This window comes from Stigmatopora nigra, chromosome 13, assembly GCF_051989575.1.
Source record: "Stigmatopora nigra isolate UIUO_SnigA chromosome 13, RoL_Snig_1.1, whole genome shotgun sequence".
Taxonomy (NCBI): domain Eukaryota; kingdom Metazoa; phylum Chordata; class Actinopteri; order Syngnathiformes; family Syngnathidae; genus Stigmatopora; species Stigmatopora nigra.
In genome coordinates this window covers 2,270,232-2,294,932 of record NC_135520.1, presented here as the reverse complement: position 1 = coordinate 2,294,932, position 24,701 = coordinate 2,270,232, and the positions used below count along the sequence as shown (strand labels likewise).

The 24,701-nt window shown below is 36.2% G+C and overlaps 1 protein-coding gene across 2 annotated transcripts in view; it reads right to left on the bottom strand.

The window, feature by feature from the left end:
• Positions 1 to 24,701, bottom strand: part of runx3 (RUNX family transcription factor 3) — an 82,118-nt gene that overhangs the window by 31,187 nt on the left and 26,230 nt on the right. For both annotated transcript variants that reach the window (XM_077731433.1, XM_077731432.1), the window contains exons 2-5: positions 24,082 to 24,176; positions 6,884 to 7,131; positions 5,766 to 5,922; positions 4,493 to 4,597 (exon numbers count right to left, since the gene is read on the bottom strand). In XM_077731433.1, coding sequence (XP_077587559.1) covers positions 4,493 to 4,597; positions 5,766 to 5,922; positions 6,884 to 7,131; positions 24,082 to 24,176 — 605 coding nt within the window. The remainder of the gene's footprint in view (positions 1 to 4,492; positions 4,598 to 5,765; positions 5,923 to 6,883; positions 7,132 to 24,081; positions 24,177 to 24,701) is intronic.

Here is a 24,701-nt window from a genome sequence, read left to right as displayed (position 1 = left end):
AAAACATCCCCCCCCCCCCTTACTCACGAGCCATTTATTTTTCTAAATCCAAATCGGAACTTTTATTGAATTAGGCCCTGAAAGCTTGCAATGGGTCCCTCCTGTGTATGTGGCTGGTGGTAAATATGGAAGTACCAGGACACACAGAGCGAGTATTTTACTTCTCCTCGTAGGTAAGTAAACAGGAAAGACGCTTGGCTGTTACATTTAGCGGCCGGGAGGAGCGGCGTAGGAGTCTCATTCTCTGAAAATGTCCTTTTTGGCGGAGTATTGGCATGATTGCTATGAATTCAGAGTGTTGTCTGAGGCTTCTGTAAATAATTTGCTAATTCATAGTGTGTCTGGGTGTTCTATCTGGCGTCAGCAAATATAGGCTGGAAATTTTAGTCTGAGTGGAAAAAGAGAGGGCACTCCAGCCTGAGGCTATTGTGGCTTTCACAGACATCAGATGGCTTAAAGAGCACATATTACACACTTTGGCGTCCTTTTTTTTGTTAGTTTTTGGTAGATGAAGCATCTCTTGTCTAATAGGGAAAGGAGATGGCTTTCATAACTGTTTTGTAAGGTCTGAGTTGAAGATTTTTAGGCAGATTTTGTGAAGAAAAAGTTGTGTATGCTACACGGAAGCATTTTTGTTCATCTTTAATTATCATCAGTTTAATTAAAAAATTAATGAATACTCTGTTCAAAGTCCTGGCCAAATATTTCAAAAAGTAAATTACAATAGACTGACGCACTGCCATGGACCGTGTAAGCCAAAGTGTCAAAGTGGCGGCCCGGGGGCCAAATGTGGCCCACTGCATCATTTTGTGTGGCCCGGGAAAGTAAATCATGAAAAAATCTTTATGTTTTAGGATCAAATTTAAATGAAGAGTATAGATGTATATTAAATTTCCAGATTTTTCCCCTTTTAAATCAATAATTGTCATTTTTTAATCAATTTTACGGTGTTTTTAGTTCAAAAATCATTTTGTAAAATCTAAAAATATATTTAAAATAAATCCAAAATAAACATTCTTTTCCATCTATAAAAATGAATATCCAGGGCTTTTAATCCAGTTATTTTAATCCATTTATATAAAAAAAAAATCAAAATATTATATCTAAATCATCAAAACCAATTCCACTGTTAAGGCCCATTCAAATTCAACTGAATATCTACCACTATTAACGAGTTAATAAAAAAAACCTGCATAAACAAAAAAACAATGAATCATCTTATTTTTTCTTGAAAAGCAAAAATATCAGAAAAGTGTGGCTCTAACCAAAAACCTACATATCACAAGCATCACTTATGCTTGCCTTATCTCCTATAACTGAAGTCAAATAGGTCTCAAAAGGAGAAGGAAGACGAACAACTTCAGAATATCCGGGCAGATAAACATCTGTACAGTGTTCTCATTTACATCACATAGAAAAATCCTCTTTTTCCCCCTTATTCTACAAAAAAAATTATACCAAAACCCAAAAGAGCGTCACTATTTTCTCCAGTACTTGAGTCAGCATAGCACCCCCACACCCACACATACACACATATGACACACCCTCCCCTGGCACTGACACACCCGCAGGCCTTTCTTTCAAAGACACCCATCTCCATTTTCAAACATCAAAGTTGCCTTTGAGAGAGCAATTCGCACCCAAGCCCAGCCTTTCATGGTGATTTGTGGAGCAGGGGCGTGGCCATGGAAGCACCTGGCAGGTGCACGAGTGAGTGCCACCACGTACACAAACACACACTAAAACACACACATACACAAGCAAAAGCCATACAATCTTTTGTTGACTTTATGAAATGACTGCAATATCATAGAAAAAAGAAGCAAATGTCATTGTGCATCTATTTGCATACTTTGTACAGTATGTGTGCCAAATGCAAATAAATATCCTCACACAGACACACACACGTTCAGTCATGTTTTGTTGCCTGTATTTATTTGACTGGGTGTGCACGGCTACCTATAACTACAAAACTATAAAGCCAGTAAATGTGTGTGCATGTGTGTGTGTGTGCCAGTCAGTGTACTATAGTATAGCATATAAATATTACTGTATTTTCTCGCATATTAGCCACACCGGAGTATAAGTCGCACCCTTAAAATTGCCTTAAAATCAATGAATTTTGCAATTTCCCTCGTATAAGCCGCACCCTTAAAATAGCCTTAAAAATCATTGAATTTTGTAATTTCCCTCGTATAAGCCGCCCCCTGATTCACAATTTTGACCTAAAAAGTGAGTTTTGTGCCAAATACAGTTAATTTTTTTCTGGAATTTCATTCACAGACGTCAAAATATTGTTTTAATTTTTTATCGAGCATGTCAAGTCTAATTTATGCGCATATAAGCCGTACCCTCGATTCAGTTATCAATTTTTTGAGTGATGAATACTGTGTACATGCAAAAAAAATACGGTATATATTTAAAAGAGTCCTGACGTACTTGAAGCTCAAAAATCTGCGAGGCGGACATGTTAACCACTCTACCACCGGGTCGCCCTACATTTGTCATAACACCCCCTATCAAGCATTAGGAGCGTGTCCACGTTCAACATTTTGAAGTTGATTTTAGAACATTATGTCACTATCCGAAAATACAGCGAGCCAGTTTTAAAAGCAAAAACAAGGTTGTGACTCATCTAACGTTGACTGGGGGGCTGCACATCGTAGCCCCCCTTTACTGGGGGAAGCTATGAGTGTAAAGCTGATCTCATGCATATGAGAAGAAGACCCAAAGATATCATTTGTGTCAAGCACAAGTACAAGCAGCTTTTTGTGAGGGTCTGTTGGCGTTTTTTTGGTGTCAAAACTGCTTCTAAGAAGTAGAAGAGGGGGAACATTGAGTTGCGACAGTTGTGTTTCTAGTTTGGCCTCAGCAGAAGTTTGATAATAATACGACGGGGGGTGACGCATGCCGGACGTGTGATGAGGAAATAAGCAGTAAGAGACATGAAAATACTGAGATGAACATTTTACTTGTTTTGCGTTTTGAGGACGTTTGTATCGGGGAATGTCAACAATATTGAAACACGTGCTGAAAAGCGTGTGCCTTTTCGGAGTGAGGACTGCAAGAACTGGATTAAAAACCCTGAATATTCAGTTTTTTATAGATCTAAAACAATGTTTATTTTAGCTTTTTTTTTAAATATATTTTTAGATTTTACAAAATGATTTTTGAACTAAAAACACAGAAAAAAATGATTAAATAATTCCAATTATTGATTTAAAAGGGGGAAAATCAGGAAATTTAATATACATCTATACTCTTCATTTTAATTTGATCCTAAAACAGAAAGTCAGCACTCATGATTTACTTTCCCGGGCCACAAAAAAATGATGCAGCGGGCCAGATTTAGCCCCCGGGCCGCAACTTTGACACACAACAGTGTCACCTTTTAGAACAACCCAGTATAAAAGCAGCATGGCGCCTCCACTGGAGCTTTTACCATTTCCACAGACTCACAAATCGGGATTCGAACCACCCCACACGCACATACTCGCTGTTTATTATTATCTAGCCCCGCCCCCTCCGCACTCGCTGTTCTCTTGCTACAAATAGCGTGCAACCATGCCGCGTAGTCGGGGGGTGCCGGAGACTGAGCCCCCACCATGCGGTACTCGACACCTCTCTCTAGGGGTTGTGTTTTGACTGAAGTAAATCCCCCCCCTCAGTGGCGCCGCCCCCCAAAAAATATCCTCTCGCTTAAAGCTCCCGTTTGGTGCGATCCGAAAACCCGGCACGTTCAAACCATGAAAAAGAATGGAAGCTTTAAAAGGCATGTTGTCAACATTTGGTGGGTCAAGGTGGGTAAAATAAAGCTATGTTGTCACCAGGGATGTCCCCATTTTGAATATCTAGCCTGATCTTATACTGAGGAAATGTATTAAGTCTTTAAATGTCTAAAAAACATTTTAGCGAAAATTAAAAGTCTGTAAATAGCAAAAAAAAATGCACATGATGCCAAAAATAAGTGCCAAGATCCCTCTGCAAAACAGCTGTTTGAATGTAAACAAAAAACGAGAGTAAACAAATTTTACTAGGCTTTTTTCAGCTTTTAAGCAGCAAAAAGTTTCGTTTTTCAGTTATAATTAACATTAATTGTCTTAGAATGCTAGTATTGGTGTGTTTAGATTGGAAAAAGTCTCCCTAACATTGAAAAATTATGTAAAGAAAATGAATTAAACTTTCATATATTAAAAGTGAAATTGAATCTTTCAGAAGTAGAAATTTTACCAGCATTGGGCATCCAAAGGATTAAAAATAACATCTACATTAATTTTCCAACAAAGCTATCACATTATTATAATCATAAAATGAACAACCAAAGGTAGTCATATTGAAAAAATAAATTTAAATTAAAAGTCTAAGACCAAGCCAAACTATTAAAAATAAAGTGCGCCTTATAGTCCGGAAAATGCAGGAGTATAGATATTGTTATATTGAAGTAACTTTAGTACACTTGTAAGATGATTGTATGCTTATAAAATGTACTCACGGCGTGGTTCACGTGGTCCATCGACTGTGACCTTGATAGCGCGGTGATAAGTGGCCACTTGAGGGGGTCCGGTGAAAACAGTGATGGTCAAAGTGAAGCTTTTTCCTGCAAAAAAAACATGGCGGAGTGTTTAGATTCAGTTTTTACAAGCACGTAAATGTCATCGATTAAAAGCCTTTGTCTTTTTTTTAAATGTTTTATTGTTTCCTGCGGGATTTTGGTGTTGAAAAATGATGAATGGGAGCGAAAGGGAATTTAGGACCACCTTAGTTGAGGGTCTGATAGTGGTTAGATCATTAGGATTGTTGAGGGAATTTGATCCAGATTGTCTGAAAATGCTTGCAATGATCGTTTATTGTTCACCAAAATGGGATTTTATTCCCATCTGTATCTAAAATGGATATTAGAAAGACATTTCATGTTAAAATAGACACTGTGGGAAAAGTAGGATGGTGTTAATTTACTGCCTAAATCTTGTGTGGGCTACTTTATAATTCCAAAACAATTTTTGTGCATTAACTCAAAATAAAAACTATAAACAGGCCAGAAATACTTTTAATGACATTCTGGAAAATTTTATGTGGGATTTTTTGAGCTGTTTTTATACAAATATCTGAAATTTGAGATAAAAAAATAATAAGTTTTAATTTCAAGCAAAAAATATATATATTTAGGGCCCTTATTATGTCATTGGTATGAGTATTATGGGATTTGTGTGTTATTCTAAAGCAGGGGTTGGGAACTTATGGCTCGGGAGCCACATGTGGCTCTTTTGAACCTGTGAACTAAAATATGGAAACCAGATATTACATCTAGAGCTGCTTTAATCTTCATTTTTTTGCATTAGACTATTCTGGAATGCATATTCTCATTTATTAGCAACTGCATACGAATGTCAAAAGTAGTTTTTTCCACTTAAAAAGTGGTGAAATTACCCATTTATATGTATTTAAGGAATAACATTAGAAAATATGAATTGTTTATGGCTCTCTTCATCAAAAAGGTTCCTGACCCGCTGTTCTAAAGCAATAAAAAAAATTAACATTAAATACAATTTTATCAATTCTATACAGTTTTTGCTTCTTATCTCATCTGCAATGTGTCAGCTTATGAATTGTGAAAATTTTTCAACACGTGATGCATGAGTGAGTTCTGCATTATGTGCATTTACAAAATTTTACTTAAAAAGCAGGACATTTTAAATTATTAATATAGTATTTTTTTTTTTTTTTTTTAATGTTGAAGGTGATTTTTTGGATGATTTTTTTTGTACCTCGTCCGCTTCTACCAACAAAACGCAGATCATTGAAACGTGCCACTTGGTTCTTCATCACGGCCGAAGCGTTCCTCAGCTCGGCCGAGTAGTTCTCATCATTCCCCGCCATGACGGTGACCAGGGTCCCATCGGGGACGTCACCCAGAGCCACGACCTACGCCAGGGGAAGAAACAAAGAAGAAGCGGGCGGGCGGGCGTCCCGTCATGGTGGAGCCACAGATTTTGCATGTGGAAAACAGGCATCCCACATTTAACATTTTCTCATGTGTATTCTATTAGCTTCCAGCTTTTCATCCACATTTCTTTTAAATTCTTACAGGGGGATTTATATATTTAACTTTATTGACGGTGCTGGATGTCAAATCCATTTTGACTGAGGTTTTTGTTCATTTAGTTAAAATGGATTGGACTTCCAAAGCCGTCAATGGCAGAGAAATGAGCATTTATTGCTATTTTTTTAATGAATTGGAGTTCGAGAGCTGTCAATGGCATTGAATTGTGAGCATTTATTGCTATTTTTTAAAGTGAATTGGACTTTTTGAGCTGTCAATGGCACTGAATTGTGAGCATTTAATGCTATATTTTTTATTGAAGTGGACTTTAATAACATGCAATGAGTTAAATATTATCATGGTCGAGTTTAGAGGGGTTTTTGGTTGAATAAGAGTATTTGTATATTTTTTTTAATCGGATTAATTTAGTTTTCTTTCGACATTACATTTGTTGATAAATATTTTTAGATTCTATATTTTTTTCAAATGCAATAATTATCAATACTAGCCCATGAAGTATATTTTCTATTAAAATGTGTATTTTAACATTTTAATATAAAACCTACATCAACACTCATTTTTGCATTTAATGCCAAAATTAACTCTAATCATCATTAAAACGCCTAACCTTTTGCATACCTCCATTCTCTAAAAACAACCATGCACATTTTCTTTCTCCTCTGCAAAAAACTTTTTAGCCACAATTCCACACAAACAAAAACCATCACATGTAGTAATCCTCCACGATCGCTTCATTAAAACAGGTGCTAAAACGCAGGTAAATAATGTCTATCTTCCCACGCTTTTTTTGCAAAACACAGACAATTAAATCGTTAAAATTACCTTAAAAGCCACAGGCAAAGTTTTGTTGCACCTCCAATGTGACGGGAGCACCGAGCAAAGAAAATTGGGGCTGTCCGTCCGCACTAATTCACCGGCGTGATCCGCCAGGACATCCACCACGTTCCGGGGGTCGGCTCGAGCCCTTAGCGGGCCCGGGGTTGCCATAGCTCCGGCCCCGTTGCCGTCCACAAGCTTGCTACAGGTGAAGGAAGTAGAGGGCGGTGTGAACCGTCTATTGGTGGGCGGCTCTACGGGAATATGCATCACAACAACGGGTCAACGTCAAGGTGACCGAATGGAAGCCCTGGAGAACTTTCTTCAAAGATGGAGACCCAAAAAAAAACGGATGATCGACTACTAAATCATCTGCCGTGGAAAAGTTTGTTGTTGTTGTTTTTTTTTTTTTAGGAAGAAATCCAACTTTGGTGTTAAAAAAGAAGTCCGGTTGAATGCTTTTGGAGGAGAAATGAGACTCCGATTTAACTGTTATAGCAAGAAAAAATGATAAATTGGAGTTTAATGTGTCCTTCCACGCGTAAAAAGTTGATCCGTTTTCCGTTTTTTTGAGGAGGAAAAAAACGCACCACGGTTGAGGTGCCTTCAAGGGAGGTTTGAGTCCGAGTTATCCGATGCGGAGGAAGGAAAAAGACGCTCGGAGACGTCGCGATGCGGAATGGAGAAGTCAAGACAGCCGCGTATTATTTTAGTCGAGTCAACTTGTGTCTTTCGTGGTCGGAGTGTGGGGACGATTTCAACCAATGAATTTTCTGGGTTGGGCTTTGGGAAGACCAATCAAAGTGGCAAACACTGCTGAACTCGAATGTAATTATGTATTCATTCATCCACGTTTTAGAAATGTGCCTATAAATGACAGTTTTCACCTTTTTAATTAAAAAATAAAATTAAAAAGCTTTATTTTGAAGGGAGAAGAGTATCCCTCAAGTTTTAACTGTATCTCAAATGTCTATTTACATTTAATTTTCATATTTTAGTTTAAGTAAAGCAAAATAAGTTCTATACATTCATTTTTTTCAACAAATAACAATAAATAGATTTTTAAAAAGCATTTTTGTTCATTATTGTGTTGTCTTCATCTTCACTATTAATGTAAGTAGTTTTTTCAATGATAAAATAAGCAAATATCATACATAACTACAATTATAAATCACTCTTTTTATTTTTTAGTATTATTTTTAACTCAATTATACTATTGAACGTGAAGAAAATAAATTCTTTGAAAGCATCATATTAATTTGCATGTAGTTCTTCTTACAACCGCTAGTTGGCGCATTTGGCTTTAATTTCAAATGGCATCTGCATGCGTGGAAAAGCCTCTTCTAAAAAATAGATAAATCAACCAAAAATAACGTCTGCTCATCCTAATAAATGCAACTATAAGTAATGTCAATTTTATCAAATAAACTAAATGCTATATATGTCATGGCATCTATAATAGAATAGCATCAATTCATTATTAAGAATTAAACCAATTTTAAATTATTAATAGTTGCATTCGTTCAGTCATTTCAATTTACAGACTGAAAATTATAAGATTATATTTTACAGAATCGATAATTGCATTAAATACTCAGATTTGTGGTAATGTTTGTCCTTTGTAGTTGTTTTTTGAAATGTTGGATGTCTAAAATTATGTTAGAGATGCCATTTAATGAAAGTAATGTTGTTTCATGTTGTTTTTTTTATATTAGAATTATTCATTTTTGACTTTAGAAACGAAATCTTTGATGAGCAAAGATGAAAAAAATTTAGATTCATTTACAAAGTTGCTAAATAAGAAGAAGATTTAACTGCTATACTAATTAATTTAAAATCTTTAACCCTGGCCTTTTTAATGGCATGTTATGATTATCCTGCACGAGATTTTATCCATCACATAAAAAACAAAACAACAACAACAAAAAATCATTTTTTAAAGTCAAAACTTGCATGAAAATGAGCAGCAATGTCTAACATCCAAAATGCATCATCTCAGTTAAAGCATAAGACATATATTTATCCCCTTCAATTTTTTTAAATGTAATATTTTAAGGCCAAAAAAGTAACAATGTAAAAACGCTAAAATGTTATTCCTATTTTGTATCAATTCAAATAAGCCTATATTTTCCCCAAAAGTATTAAATTGAGATATAGAGGGAACACACAAATACATCCATAAATAATTTTCAACTTACCTTATGCAACATTTTCAATAACAATGATAAATAAAAAGCAGTTTTTAAAGAATATTGCAGTATAAAAAGGAACACCATAGCTACATCATCACATGCTGCTAACCAGATTCATCACCCTAACTTCATTTTTAATGTATATTAAATCTATTTGTGACTAGTACTTATTTACATGAGCACTATATAAATCTTTAAATCTCATTATACTTGAATAATGACAATAAAATAACTCAATTTAATTAAATAATTGCACCCTGCAGCCCATCCAACATGTCATTTTCCAAAAATTCTATTCATTTCAATCCATTTGACGAAATAAAATAACAATTATCCTCCATCTACCACCCATGTAGGAGAAAATAGCCAAAAAACATATTTTTAACTAGTCTCAATCCTATATCTGTCGCCATTCTGAGTAGCCGTTATCTCCCATTTAGCTTCCACAGTTCTCTCAAAAAAATGTGGAGTAAAATATAATTTGACCGCCACTATTTTTGATTAAAACTGAATGAGGACAATGTTAATACTTGAGCTAAATTGTATTCTTTGGCCTTAATGTTCACTGTCAGATTTCACCGTGCGCATTTCAGGCCACACTTTCTCCAGTTTCAGCCGCGTAGGATGGACGTAGCCCGCCATGGACGGCTCTGAACGATTTTTAATGATTTAGGTGGGTCAGGCTTGAAATCAAAACCGAACCGCTGAAGGACATGCAAAACCTCAAACTCACCTCAGACTGGCCTCAAAATATTTATGTCAGCTAGTGTGTATATTTGTGCAATATTTGCAATATGTTTGCCATATTTCATGTCAAGTGGATTAATATTCGGCATCAATAAAGTTTTTGTCTATTGTAAAGATGAGACTGTTTTTTGAGGAATAATTTTTGTTATTTTTTGCATGTTGATTTGAAGGCTTTAATTGTCATTATACAAGTGTAACATTACCTAAAAAAATGGAATAAAGTTTTCGGATGATGTTTTTTTTTAAATATTTTTGTTGTTCATATCAAGGAAATAGATAGTTTCATGCAAAAAAATTTGTAACGTCCAATCTATTTTGACTAGGAGGGTATGAACATGTATTCAGACAAAATGGATTGGACGTCTTGTGCCCTCAAAGTCCAAAAATATCAAAATAAAACGAGCCTGCTTTGCGATTTGAATGAATTGGACATCTAATCATTAAAAAAAATATGTTTTTTAAATCCAATCATGAATCATAATGGGGTTAAAATACTTTTTTTTCTCTACACGTCCAAAAAAATCATCAGTCAAAGGTCTTAAGCATTATTTTTTGACCATCATTTCGGAAAGGGTTAACTCAAAATATAAAGGAATCAAAACCAGAAAAATGAAATTAATACTACAATTGTCCACTACTGCCATCCAAAAACCAAAACAAACCCACAAAATACTACACTTTGGCTTAGTAAAAGAGCAGAATATACATAGTCATTTTTCACTAAACTCATTTTTAAAGAATCCGACGTCTCCTTTTGTCACTACCATTGAACGCATAAAAAAATTATGACCAAGATATGGAATAATTTCAGTTGACGCTAGTCCTAAATGCCACCCACTTTGCCTCAAAGCCACTTGAAAGCCACTTTGAAGATGGGCGAAACCCCAGCTATGTGAATCCTATCCTAACATCACATTTTCGATTAAAAAAAAATATTAACCCGTTTTCAGGGCTATTTTTTAACCGCCAGTACATCATTTTTTTTTTAAATGATTCGGGCGGCTAGCTATTCATTTTGGAAAGGGGTCCGCGGAGCCAATTAGACCTAGTTTGAGGTTAGGGCCATGACCTAAGACAAAGATTCTATCTTGGGAGAAGTTGCGGGCGGCCATGGCACATTTCTGTACATTCACAAATTACAGGGAAAGCTTTGGCCCTCAACCCACTGAATACATTCCTTCCCAAAAGTGCCTGCTCAAATTTCATCCGGAGGTTTGGGCTCAGCGGAAATATGAGTGCTGCGAATGGACAACTATGAAATGGAGTTTTATTCCGCTTGGATTAAGTTAGGACCACTTCAGGGCTTGTCGTATTTTTTTTATTTAATTATTTTTTTTTTTTTAGTATGAATGATGAATTTTGTGGTGACTTTGGAACGTTGAACTTGTTTACCCGCCAGTACGTTATGGATTGGATATTTTCCGCTCCATATAATGGCAGGGAGTGTCTTTGATTATATGATGGAATTCATCAAAGACCCTAAGACCAGCAGGTGATGGGAAATTAGGCCATATGGCATTATTTTCTGATCTAGTTAAAAAGATCATGATTTAAAAATAATGTTATTTTGAAGTCTTGGATTTTTGAACTAAAAACACTGAAAAAAATGATTAAAAATGACAATTATTGATTTAAAAGGGGGAAATTAGGAAATTTAATATACATCTATACTCTTCATTTGAATTTGATCCTAAAACAGAAAGTCGGCACTCATCATTGACTTTCTCGGGCCGCACAAAGTGATGCGGTGGGCCAGATTTGGCCCCCGGGCCGCATCTTTGACACCTGCGATTTAAAGTAACTAACAATTTTTTACAGTTATATAATTTTATAGTTCAGAGCAGTTTTGACAAAAAAAATATAAATATATATACTATATATATTTAAAAATAAATCTTATTGTACTCTTTAAGGTCTATTGAATTGGAAAGTACTCTGCCGATGTATTTTTGACATCTGGAAACATGTACAGTATATTACATTATATCCACATTCACCCTGGAAGCGGCATAAAAACAGTTCTAACTCTGGACTCCAGTGGAGCTCGATGCGGTACATTAATAATGATAATAATAACTTGGATTTATAAGGCACCATTGGTGGGAGAGCAGAAATAAACCCCACTGCACATCTATTTCTGTCAAGGGGATAAGAGTGGAGTTGGCTAACCGGGAAGCATTTGACACACGTCTTGCTTCGCTCATTTTTAAGATTTGTTGCTCCTTAAAATTGGCCGGGAAAGTTTTGTTTCTCAAAATTATGATTAAAATGTAGGAAGACATACATTTGATCCAAGAATGGGAGAATATAATGTTTGTTTTTGGGTGGATAAATATGTTTAAGTGCTATTTATACTTATATTCATGGTGTAGTCTTTAGCTGGTGCGACTTATAGTCCGGAAAATACGGTAGATATCAATATTTGGTGGCTAAATAGGCTAAAAGACTGATGAATTGGGATAAGACAAAACTCTGGGAGTGGACATGGAGCCTATTGGCCTCATGCATCTTTAATACTCTGCTTCTGTTCTATAAAAGGTGCAGAGTGGAGCCAAGGGCTTATTAAAACCTTCTGAATCAATTGAGCAAAAATAATGGCTGTTGGGGGACAACTCCGCCTATGTTTAGATTTCAATCTGTAACGTCAATTGATTTTTAAGGGTTTAATTTTGATCGTGCTAAACGTGTTGCTCTGTCTAATATGTTATTTGGTGACTGCTACCATTTGGCTTGTCTTATAAAACCTTGTAGAATGTTTAAGTAAGTAATCATACGTAAAAAAAACGAAATTCAAACGTGATGATAGCATATAATTTGCCGTAAAAAATGGTTAGACAGTGAACAGGGCCGCCCTGGCGTGATGTTTCGTGTCTAAATGGGCATTTAGGAATGACATCATTGCTGTTTTGCAAAATGTCATTTTGTTTTCTCAAATGTTGGAGCATGATGAGCCCAATTTTCCAAGTCATCTTTTCTGAAAATGCACGCAATTAACTAGCAATGGAAAATGGGTTGTATCCACATTACTGAGAGTTCACATTTTGTTTGGGAAAAACTACACTTTTAGTCCTCATAGGGTTGCATTCAAACTTCATCCAAGATACGAAAAAAATCCAAGTTACGAAATCACACATTCTCCAAACTGTAAATACACTTCCCTGATGCTGTATTAATTAATTCACATTTAATTAATTATCAAGAGTGTGTTTAAATGCATGTTTACGTATATTTACTCAGCTGCCACTTGCCTATTAACCCCATTCAAAATTCCTTTACATTTCTTATCCATTTTAATGTCTTAATGAAAAATTTTCTCATCTTTTTTCACTTTTTAGCATAATTTTTCAGCAAAATTACCATGATTTTACCATTTTTTTTAAGCATTTAGTATTAAAGATGGTGCAAAAAATGATGCAAATTCAATCTAAAATACATCTCTACTTACAAAAAAAAATCCAAGTTATGAAACCACTTCATTTCACAAGTAGAATACTCCACTATATTCTTCTATATAGTTGAATATTGTCTAAAAAATACAACAGGTGTTGAATAGTTACAGTACTTTAAAAGACTCTGGTTTGGAAGAGATCCCCTCAGATATCATCATTACCTCCCAAAAATGGCTTCAAACTCAAACTGTGTTTAAGCTCCGGTGTCACGGTGACTCCACCCTCACATGGTCCATCGGGTACATTGGCCCAATGATGACAGTTTGCAGTCTGTGATGTGGTTCCTCGGCCTGTTTATTCTTTGGAAAACCCACTAAAAGTAGCGCTGGAGTATAAGCTGACTAAAAAGGCCCCCATGCTATAATAGGAAGACTTTTAGGCAGACTTTTGATTTGGTGGCTTTATAAATAAGACCGCGCCTTTCTAAAACCGCTGCTTTTCCATCTGTATTGTTTCAAGCCAGGGAATCTATTTCATATCAGTGTTACTTCATAAGATATAACTAAATATCAGTGTCAAAAAAGTTGCACTAAATGTTTTTATACACACTTTTCTATCTAAAAAACAGATTAGCTATAGTAAAGTATGGAATGTTTTGGTTTTTTTATCTTCCAATGTATTTGCTCACAATTCAAGAATCCGTATAACTTTTGCATTCAAATGAACGCCATAAATACATCAAGTTCTTCTATTTTTCAGCTGTGGTTTTCATGCAAACTATAATCATTTCTCATCTTTCTTTGTCTCTTTGTCTGTCTATATATTTGTGTGTCACAACAACACACACACACACACACACAGTAAGTATTTCTCCTTGGTTGGCGAGAGCTTCTGATGCAAGGACGGCAATCTGTAATCTGTAGTAATTGCATGTTGCAGAAAAACATTTTTCCGCTGTGGTAATGGCTGCAATATGTGCAGTTGCGTTGCCAAAGTGACAGCACCCCCACCCCCGACACATAAACACGCTCACGCCACACAAGATCCTGACTCACTCTGACTCTGCCGAATGTCCCACCAAAAAAAAAAAAAAAATGGGGAGTTTACTTCTCAATCGTGGCCACGAGCCAGAGACGCCAAAGGAGACAAGTAACAGCTTTACTGTGACAATTTTGGGGATTGGGTAGGTGCACAACAAAAACACACCTGCAGTACTGCCGTCTTGCATTTACCTTCAGCAGAAAGTTTGCAGTTCCTGCCAGAAGACCGTTTAACTGCCGTGCAGACTAAAGTCTGTGCCAGCTCCCACACCAAGATCAGGAAAGGATGTTTGAATAGTGCTTCACACTTGCCTTAACTTTAACTGCTAGCTTAAAAAGTCAGCTGGGTTCAGGGGTGCAAGATTCATTTCATGGTTTCATATTTGAACTATTTAGTCATATATAAAAGATAAGTATGAAAATCTGGGACTGAATCATTAAATAGAAAAACGGGATACAGATTTTGAGGGACTCATATACGTCCAGTTTTATCGTATTTTTCGGAGTATGAGTTGCATTGGAGTATAAGACGCTTAGGCCAAAGAATTCAAAATATATATAAGTTGCACTGGAGTATAAGACGCTTATGTCAAAAAATATATAAGTTGCACTGGAGTATAAGACACTTAGGCCAAAGAATAAAAATATATAAGTTGCACTGGAGTATAAGATGCTTAGGCTAAAGAATAAAAAATATATAAGTTGTACTGGAGTATAAGACGCTTAGGCCAAAGAATGGAAAATATATAAGTTGTACTAGAGTATAAGACGCTTAGGCCAAAGAATACAGAAAATATATAAGTTGCACTGGACTATAAGTCGCACTATATGAAGTATTTTCTTTCTTTTTTCAAGGCTGTAATTATTTCATAAATAATGTAGTATATATAATTCAACTATCTGTATGATGATATTCTAACCAGTTACAGTTATGTCCTATATAAGATGTTAAGGGGTATGCCAATTGAATTTATTGGTATTAGGCACCCCACAAAATTGGGCATGAGACAGATTTGATTATGAAACCTGCAAAGAGTATTTCAAAATAACATGAGACGTCTTCCACAAAAGTATCGCACACGTATTATTCATGTTGTTTCCTTGAAAAAGTGAGTCATATTTGTCAAAGTTCCTCATGATTAGTGGAAGTTGAAGCCACATGAAATGGAAGGCATGCAGTGAGAGTCTGTGGCTGAACTATTACAAGTATTCATCAAGCCATGGCCTCCTTTCCCACCACGTTGACACGTGTCAAAGTATTTCATATTTGAGGGCATCGCTGACCTGAATTGACGCTTAGGGTAGTAGCGGGATTCTATGTGGCTTGACCTTTAAACCTCACTCTGCCTAAGAAAATAATCCTATTAACAGCTGTGTCATCACCCATTGCTTCAACATGAAGCCACCAAATAGCTTTGTGGACATAGTGTTGAGAACACGGATTATTACGTGGCTAGAAAGTGGAAATCCACTTCAATCCGGGCCGGAGTAGAAGAACTTTTAACTTGGAATGGATTTTTCCAGATTTTATGTTTTGTAACTAGAATTTATTTTGGATCCTGAGACCAAACTTTCCCATTGAGGCGATTTGTAACCGGAATATTATGTAAGTAGACGTTCGTAAGTAGAGATGTTTGTAAGTAGAGACGTTTGTAAGTAGAGACGTTTGTAAGTAGAGACGTTTGTAAGTAGAGACGTTTGTAAGTAGAGACGTTTGTAAGTAGAGACGTTTGTAAGTAGACGTTTGTAAGTAGAGATGTCCGTAAGAAGAGACGTTCGTAAGTAGAGATGTTCGTAAGTAGAAGTTTGTAAGTAGAAGTTTATAAGTAGAAGTCTGTAAGTAGAGACATCCATAAGTAGAGACGTTCGTAAGTAGAGACGTTTGTAAGTAGAAGTTTGTAAGTAGAAGTTTGTAAGTAGAAGTTTGTAAATAGAAGTTTGTAAGTAGAAGTTTATAAGTAGAAGTTTGTAAGTAGAAGTTTATAAGTACAAGTTTGTAAGAAGAAGTTTATAAGTAGAAGTTTGTAAGTAGAGACGTCCGTAAGTAGAGATGTTTGTAAGTAGAGGTATCAAAATGCTTAACCATTCACACATAAAAACACAATGAATATGGAGATCCAAAGCTCCCCATCAACACTACTACCTCGCCTACTGATTAGTAATACTCAGAGACATTTATAGGCACACAGTCATAGACACCAAGATTGCAACCAGACTGCAGTGTGCAAAGCTTTTCCTCTCTTGGGCTGCCACAGCCATCCAAGCTCGAAGCAGTTGAACTTTCCTGTCTCTAATGGAGTCTTTCTGTCAGATCAAACGACTCTCACTGACGAAGAGAGGAGACAGATCGCAGCGCTGGAAGCCATTCAGTCTGACAACCCAAACACATTTGACTGGCAACGCGGCTAGCCTTGCCTTGCCTGTACTCTGCTAACGTTAGAGATTCCATACAAATGCCAGGAGAAAAAGCGGGGGGCAGCATCCTGACGAAAGGCCCCCATTGCAAAGCTATTCCTTGAATGAATTTGCATGCGAGCCAAATATTAGGAAGCACGCTTGACTTCCAGCAACCACCGAGTCAGTAAAAAAGGGAGTCTGTAAACCACATTTTTAGCAGTAGACAATGCCCCTTTGTGCTCGTCCCTGGCTGGAGGAAATGCTTTAAACTGAGAGATAAGAAAGGGAAGATGCAAGAGGAGGAGAAAGGAAGATATATGGTGTGGGATGAATGAAATAGTGTCCGTGTTTGATTCCTGGTCAATGGGGTTAACGTCAGTTAAGTCATCTGTGCAATGGATTTCATTCTGGCACTTGTAGATATTTCACTGCTCAAATTCAATTCAGGGTGACCCCCGCCTGGTGCTCGTTGTTGGCTGGGATAGGCTCCAGCACCCCCCATGACAGTTGTGAGGATTGGCAGTACGGGAAATGAATGAATGATTTTTTTATAGGGCTGATTGATTCAAGTGCTGACTTGAACTATGACATTTGCCCATTCAATTATTTTTGGGGGTTGGGGGTGCTGGAGGCTATCCTACCTTTTGGCATTAGGTGAGAGACACCCGGAATGGATTTCTAGGCTGGCACAATTAGAAAAATAACGATTTAGGATCACTCTCATACTTAGGGAACACTTGAGTGTTTACTTTGCATATTTTTGGGTACATGGAGTATCGTACAAATATTTTTTCAAACTAGGAACATAAATAATATTGTCCAGATATAGACTGTACAAAATGATTCCACTGTGCTTACATTTCACTATTTTGCCATTCTGATGTAACGTTGGTGATGACCAAAGCAGCAACGGTTTCCAGTATAAAGACGGCCTGCGAAAAGCATTTTTGTTAAGTCACCTTTTTGCCAGTGTCAATCACAACTCACCACCATCCTATTTACAAAGGCAGAGTTGGATGTGGTAAGCCCATTTCCAACATTTCACCAATCATCATCATCAGTATTCGTCCCTTCCACCTCCTCACATTGCTGTCACAGGGTCATCCCAGGTTCTGTCACACTCATTTAAGTGCAAAAAAAGCTTCAAAGCCCCCCTACCAAAGATTGAATTTGCATTAATTTCCGTCTTCATCTGACTCACCGCAGAATCCCTCCAGATTCCGGCAGTGGACCCCGACACTGGTTTCCTGACAAGCGTCCATGCCACTTTTCTCCACAGAACCGAGACAAAACTCTCGGAAAAGTACTTGGCAACCCCTCTGGGCTTTTAATTTGAAGGAAACAAAGGCGTGGCGACGACGCTGAGCCCGATACTGTCATGCCTCGCAAAAGTAATATTTGGCAGCAAACGATAATTGTCAGTTATTCCAACTGACTTCTATACGAAAATGAACCATCTCCACATGTCACAGAATTCCATTTTTTTTCTAACGTCAGAACAAAGAGCGACGATTGAGTACACAGCAGTTAAACTTACAAATCTGGGCTCCATTCCCAGACCCGAACCCAATGGAATACCATACCGCCTTTAAACGGCAATGGCTGTAGACCCCGACTTCATTGGATTCCAGGAAACCACCCGTCTATCCAAATTGAATTGACTAAATGTTTCCTCACATTATGTCCGTCACTAATCAACCGTGGCGTCCCCTGTACGCTGTTAGCACCTCGATGCTAACTTTCCCTGGTTGACTCAGCATCCCTGGAGAGGTTTGACTTCTGGCTAATCCCCTGATTGCAATGTTTAGGCCCAGTTTACTGCTGTGCCGCGACTAACGACAAGCTAATGACACCGCGATGACAAGGAGGCGTTTGGGAATCCAATCAGGAGCAAGCGTGGAGTCTGGCAGCCTGGTGATTAGGTTGAACAAACTGTGCTGACTGGACTGTGCGGCAACATGCTGATTAAAGAGTTTGTCAATCTATTTAGGAAAGTGTGTATCTGCCAGATCGGCAGTGTAGTAGGGTTTTTTTTTTTCAGAGTTAGAAAAGCAGTACTTTTAAATATTCAAAATGAGTTAAATGGGTAAACAGGAATTTAGAGGATGTGATAGGCAGGATTACACACTTTCGTCAAAGACAAAATAATGTCAAATACTGTATTCTGTACACAGATTGTAATAAAGGACGAGTATTAGGAGTATAATGATATATGGAAATATGTAATATATTGTGATACTTGGTTTTCCAGAAGGTCTGAGGTCAGAATGAGAAGAGCTACTGTCCTATTCAGAAAAAGAATGAACAAAGCCAAAAATACACCACCATTATCAGATATTTAAAAAAACACACAAACGTCTGGAATGAGATAATACTATTAAATATGCAGACGCCACCTTAGTTTACAAAATCTTCCAACACTAAGCTCCTCCTCCACTGCAAGATTTTGCACCAAAAAATTCCAACAAATCAACAAGGGCTGGCTCTAGAGGTGACTGTGTAGTTCCCTTCAAAAATTGTGCTAAATTAGCCAAAGCATCTTCTCTCCTTATACCTGGAACTCAATACCAATTAACATACATGAACTCCCATCTCTGAACATCTTGGCAAATCATCTTCAAGCCTGGCTATTAGACGAACCAAATTGCGATCACAAAACTGTCTAAAATTGCTACCTGTTTGTATGTCATTGTTTATCTTCAACCTACACAAAGTACTAAAGATGGAAATACCCTTTGGCTACAGTCTTATATATTTAAATATCTATGTTCATTAATATGTGCTGTCTCTTATCAAACAAATCAAACTCAAACTTAAACATGGAAATTGTCTTTTTTTGACAAGGACAGAACAGTTACAACCCTGTTGAAAACAAACAAGTATACACCATAGTCAGCTAAATTGCATCCAAGCAGAAGCCACACATTTGTAACACTGAAAGGGAAGTCCCTCATACTTTTCGGGTTCAAACCTCTTATGTTTTGTTGGTTTCACCAAATTGACACATGAGTAGACCATATGCTTGTCCTGACTAGCTATTACGGTCAAGTCAGACAGTAGTGGCCAAAGAAGAAGAAGAAAAAACAACAAAAAATTGCCGCAGTCATCATGTTGACAAGCATCTGTCTGTCTACCTGACTCAGCATTTCGGGAAGAAAAATCATGCGTGGGTGTCGTAGCATTTGCTGTTTATGAGGACATATACCATAAAAATTCTTGTGACCAAAACGTACGGCAAACAGACAGCGTGACCTTACATTTCTAGACAGAAATTGGAGAAGACATTTGTGCTGGACAACTGTCTGGGAATGTCATTTATATGTTGTCCTTGCTTGGACATCAACAGGTGAACAACTGCCAATTGTTACATTTTAGGTTAGTTTTCAAGGAGTTAAAATACAAAAGTATGAAGCTTAAAAAGTTCAAAACTGTAGCAAACTGCATATTCTGGATCTAAAAAAATAATAATAAATACTACAATGTGTCTGATCAGATAAACCAGATAAAAAATCCATAATAAAGGGAAAAATTTCATATATAAGTCGCACCAGTTGCATTTTTGATAGCACAATTTTTGATTAGATAAAAAAATGAAGACCAAACATGTCAAACTAACAAATAAATACATTTTTATCTACAATAGCATAATTTTTAATGACGTAACAGTACTTTTTTCAAATTTCCTCATGATTAAAAAGCTCAAATTCCTCCCCAAAACATTTTACGAGCAACCAAACTGAATTGGACACCCCTACTTTACCACACCATCCAGTACGTACATTTCCAACACAGTGACTATTATTGACATAAACACATTCTTCACAGTCTACGGAATCCACATGGCATAAACCTTCATCAGATTGGCGTCAAGGAATGCGTTCGCAGACCACCAGAAAATTGTATTTACGACTACACTTAGCACGACTCGAACCTTGACCTACGTAAGACCCAAGATGGCGGTTTTGAGCCAAAAGCTTCGAAGGGTGGAGGCGCCTTTTAACATTAGTCAACCACATAATCAGAGCGCCTCTTTCGTACTCTTTACCTAGTAGCCATCTTGCAAGCGAACCCTGAAACTATTCCCCGTAAAGTCGTGTTGACAGACAGTGAAAATGGCGAGACAGACCGAAAGGTAAATAAGTCCCTCCAAAACGTTTACAGACATAATCAAGTCCAGAATGTTTCTTCTATCCAATACGCCTTCAGAGTTTTATAAATAGATATTATAGCCAGCTCAAGTAGAGAGTGAATTTAGCTTTCCTGTAGCTGACATGAGTTTTCTATTATTTGCTTTTACTTTAAAATATTGAAAGTGTTAATATCTAGTTACAGTTTTTAGCTTACTCAGCTTGGGCCTCACACTCTTCAAGACTTCCAATCAAGACCATTTATTTATGTCAGTGAAATAATTTTAATCAAATTGTTATTCCGTTTTTGCCTTTTGCCAAAGAAATCATGTTGAAAAATATTTTTTTTGTTCAATGTGTCAGTGGTTCTTTATTTTGGAGCTCACCATAAATCATCAACATGCATTAAAAGTATCTTTTTATCACACACAAAGTCTATTTAATTGTCCTAACTCTTCAAAATAAAGCACCTCTCACCTGACAAAACAACAACTACTTTTTACTACTACATATTAACATCTACTCATATAGAAAAGTACTATGTCAAATACATAAACCCCTTTTGTAACCTAATAATAGAAGGTTATTTTATTTTGGCAGATAAAATTTCCCCAAAAGTATAACACGCATGTATTTAACAAAAAATATTATTATTATTCAATGCGTTTTAGGTTACAAAATAGCATGAATGACATCATTGTATCAAATTTTCTGGACTATAAGTGCCATTTTTTTAATAGTTTTGGTGGATCTGTTAGTAACAATCAAGTTGGACATTTTTATGTTGTTATTTTTTATCACAAAAAATGTTATGTTAACAGATGCCTAAGTAGTACATTGTTCTCCATTTTGTTACTTTAACAAGTTAGTTCTTTGTTTCTGAGTAAATAAAAAACTGCCGTCCTAAAAATACGACTTATATATTACGCATATTTTCAACAAATTAGCAAATCATTACCCTGTAAAAATGTATAAGACTCACTGGAGTATAAGTCGCAGGGTTCAAAGAAGGGTGGCAATTTATAGTTCTAAAAAAAAGCCTAATTTGGAACAATCTTCTCCAATTAACTGTGAACACAAGAAATGTTCCAACAAGAGTATCTCTTAATAGCTGCCTGGATGATGGCTATATTTCCATGAGCTCTACGTTTCGCCTTATTAAAGTCAAAGTTTCCTAGTTTCAGTTTGATCCGAGTTTCAAAAACAGGGCATCTTTTGCCAAATTACAGTGCCAGTGAAACGCAAGTTGTTAGGCTAACCACTAGAGTTCTACTTACATGAGGTCTCCTTATATTTGAAATGGTTTCAGATTGAGCCAGAGAATTGAATCCCTTTTTGGCCTTTGTTCTCATACAGTTCAGTTTCGGACTACTGACATTGTAAATTGTAAAAGGATATTGTGTATTCACTAATGATTTCCACTGTTGATTACAGTTTGACATACCCCCCCTTCTTTATTCAACTCTGTTCTGTCTCCAACCCAGTCTGGGACGCCTGGAAATCAAAATCAGGTGCCACCAGATCACATTATTCAAGAAATGAGAAGAACTGAGTCAGTTAATGTTGTCCAAATTTAAGATCGAGTGGTTTTAGAGAAGAAGAAGTAGCCAATCTCGATTGGGAGTTATCATGTTTTTTGTAGAAGCTTTAGTGAACCAGTCAGATGACAAGGATTGGTCTCATGTGAACCACAGATGTACTGTTTACTGATTTACTGACTCTGTGAGGCTCCGTGGATTTGAACATAGACTCTGCAAACAATTAGGAGCTCTTATGGCTGCCTGCAATTAACAAGGCAAAAAAGGTCTTAATGCGGAAGGTGATTTAGCTCATTTCTTCTGCCTCCGTTTGCGGCCTGGACAAAAATGGATACATACATGACTAACGACTTGATTTTGCTTACAAAAGCCCTTTTTTAGCATCTTAAGCAATAAACAAATAAAATTATAGACCGTATTTTCTGGACTAAGTCGCACTTTATTTGTATCTATCTTGGCTAGACCTTCCCTACAGCATTTTATGTTATGTTTTTTATTTTTCTACGCTATTGTTAGTCAAAACACTGCTAATCCGACATCAACAGGTGCCTGTCTGTTATGTCTGTTCTATATATATACATATATATATATATATATATACATATATATACACACATATATATACATATATAAACATATATATATATATATATACATATCCATATATATCCACATATATACATACATACACATACATATACGTATATATATATATACGTATATATATATATATATATATATATATATATATATATATATATATATATATATATATATATATATATATATATATATATATATATATATATATATATATATATATATATATATATATATATATATATATACATACACATACGTATATATATATATACACATACATATATATATACATACATATACACATGTATATATATACACATACATTTACACATGTATATATATATACACACATACATATACACATGTATATATATATATATATATATATATATATATATATATATATATATATTTATATATCCACACATACATAAACACATGTATATATATATATATATATATATATATATATATATATATATATATATATATATATATATATATATATATATATATATATATATATATATATATATATATATATATATATATATATATATATATATATATATATATATATATATATATATATATATATATATATATATATATATATATATATATATATATATATATATATATATATATATATACATACATACATACATACATAGACATATACATATATATATATATATACACGTTCTTTTAAATATGGTATTGGTGCAAGACTATGCAACATATATTCAAATGGCAACCTGTTTGTATGTAAGAGCTACATGATGGAAATTACCATGACAACAAATGGCTATCTCATTAAGGCTCGTGCCAATATAATGCACTCACCTCACCACATAGACCAAAAGTACGTCCTGGAAGTAAAGCAGCTTGATATGTCTCCCTCTTTTATTGTATTGTTTTGTTCCGGTAAAGAGCCCAATCACACCAAGCTTGTATTCTACTCGAGAGTGTGTGGTGAGAACACCATAATAACGTTACTCCATCAAGCTTAAAGGAAAAAATACATTTTTGCATCTACTAGTGAATGAACAAACGCATCCCGATTCTACAAATATTGTTGTCAAAAAAAGATACACCGCATTTAAGTTCGAGTAAACAAAGTCTTCCAGGGGAGGGGGTTTGACGAGTAGGGGGGCGGGTCAACACTCACCTCTGAGTAGACTGTTGCTGTAGTTGGAGAAGGAGTCAAAGATGCTATTGGACGCCATACCACAGACCGTCTCTCTTGACTTGACCTCCACCAACCTTGAAGAAGAAGAAGAAGCAAACTTTAGAGGACAGCAGTGATTGCGCCAGCTTACTGACAAAAATCGGAGCTTCCTGACTACCACAGGAATCTCCAAAACCACAAGCCAATCCGCGGCATGTGTTAGCACTGGAGTTAAAACGCGGAGGTCAGAAGTTGTAAAGAAACACTATCAAGTCCCAGAACCTATATGTCTTTCCAGGATATTCCAGGTGAGCTCACCTGAGTTGGAGACGACCCGGAGGTAACAGTTCTTGCCCTGAAACAGTCTGAAGTTTGCAAAGTAGCCTGATTTGGCGGTCCTAGTTTCTCTCGCCCAATCTTGGTACCCCGACGAAGGCGTTAGCGCTAGTAAAAAGCTAAAAGCCACAATGCATCTGCATCCTCCTCGCCATCCTCCAAGCAAACTCTCTCTCTCCGTGAGTGGTGGAGCCCACGTCACATGTGACGTGAGGTCACTGGGCCTCTCCCTCCCCTCCTTCCCTGTTTTTTTTTGCCTTTCCTATCATCTTTTGCATGTTTTT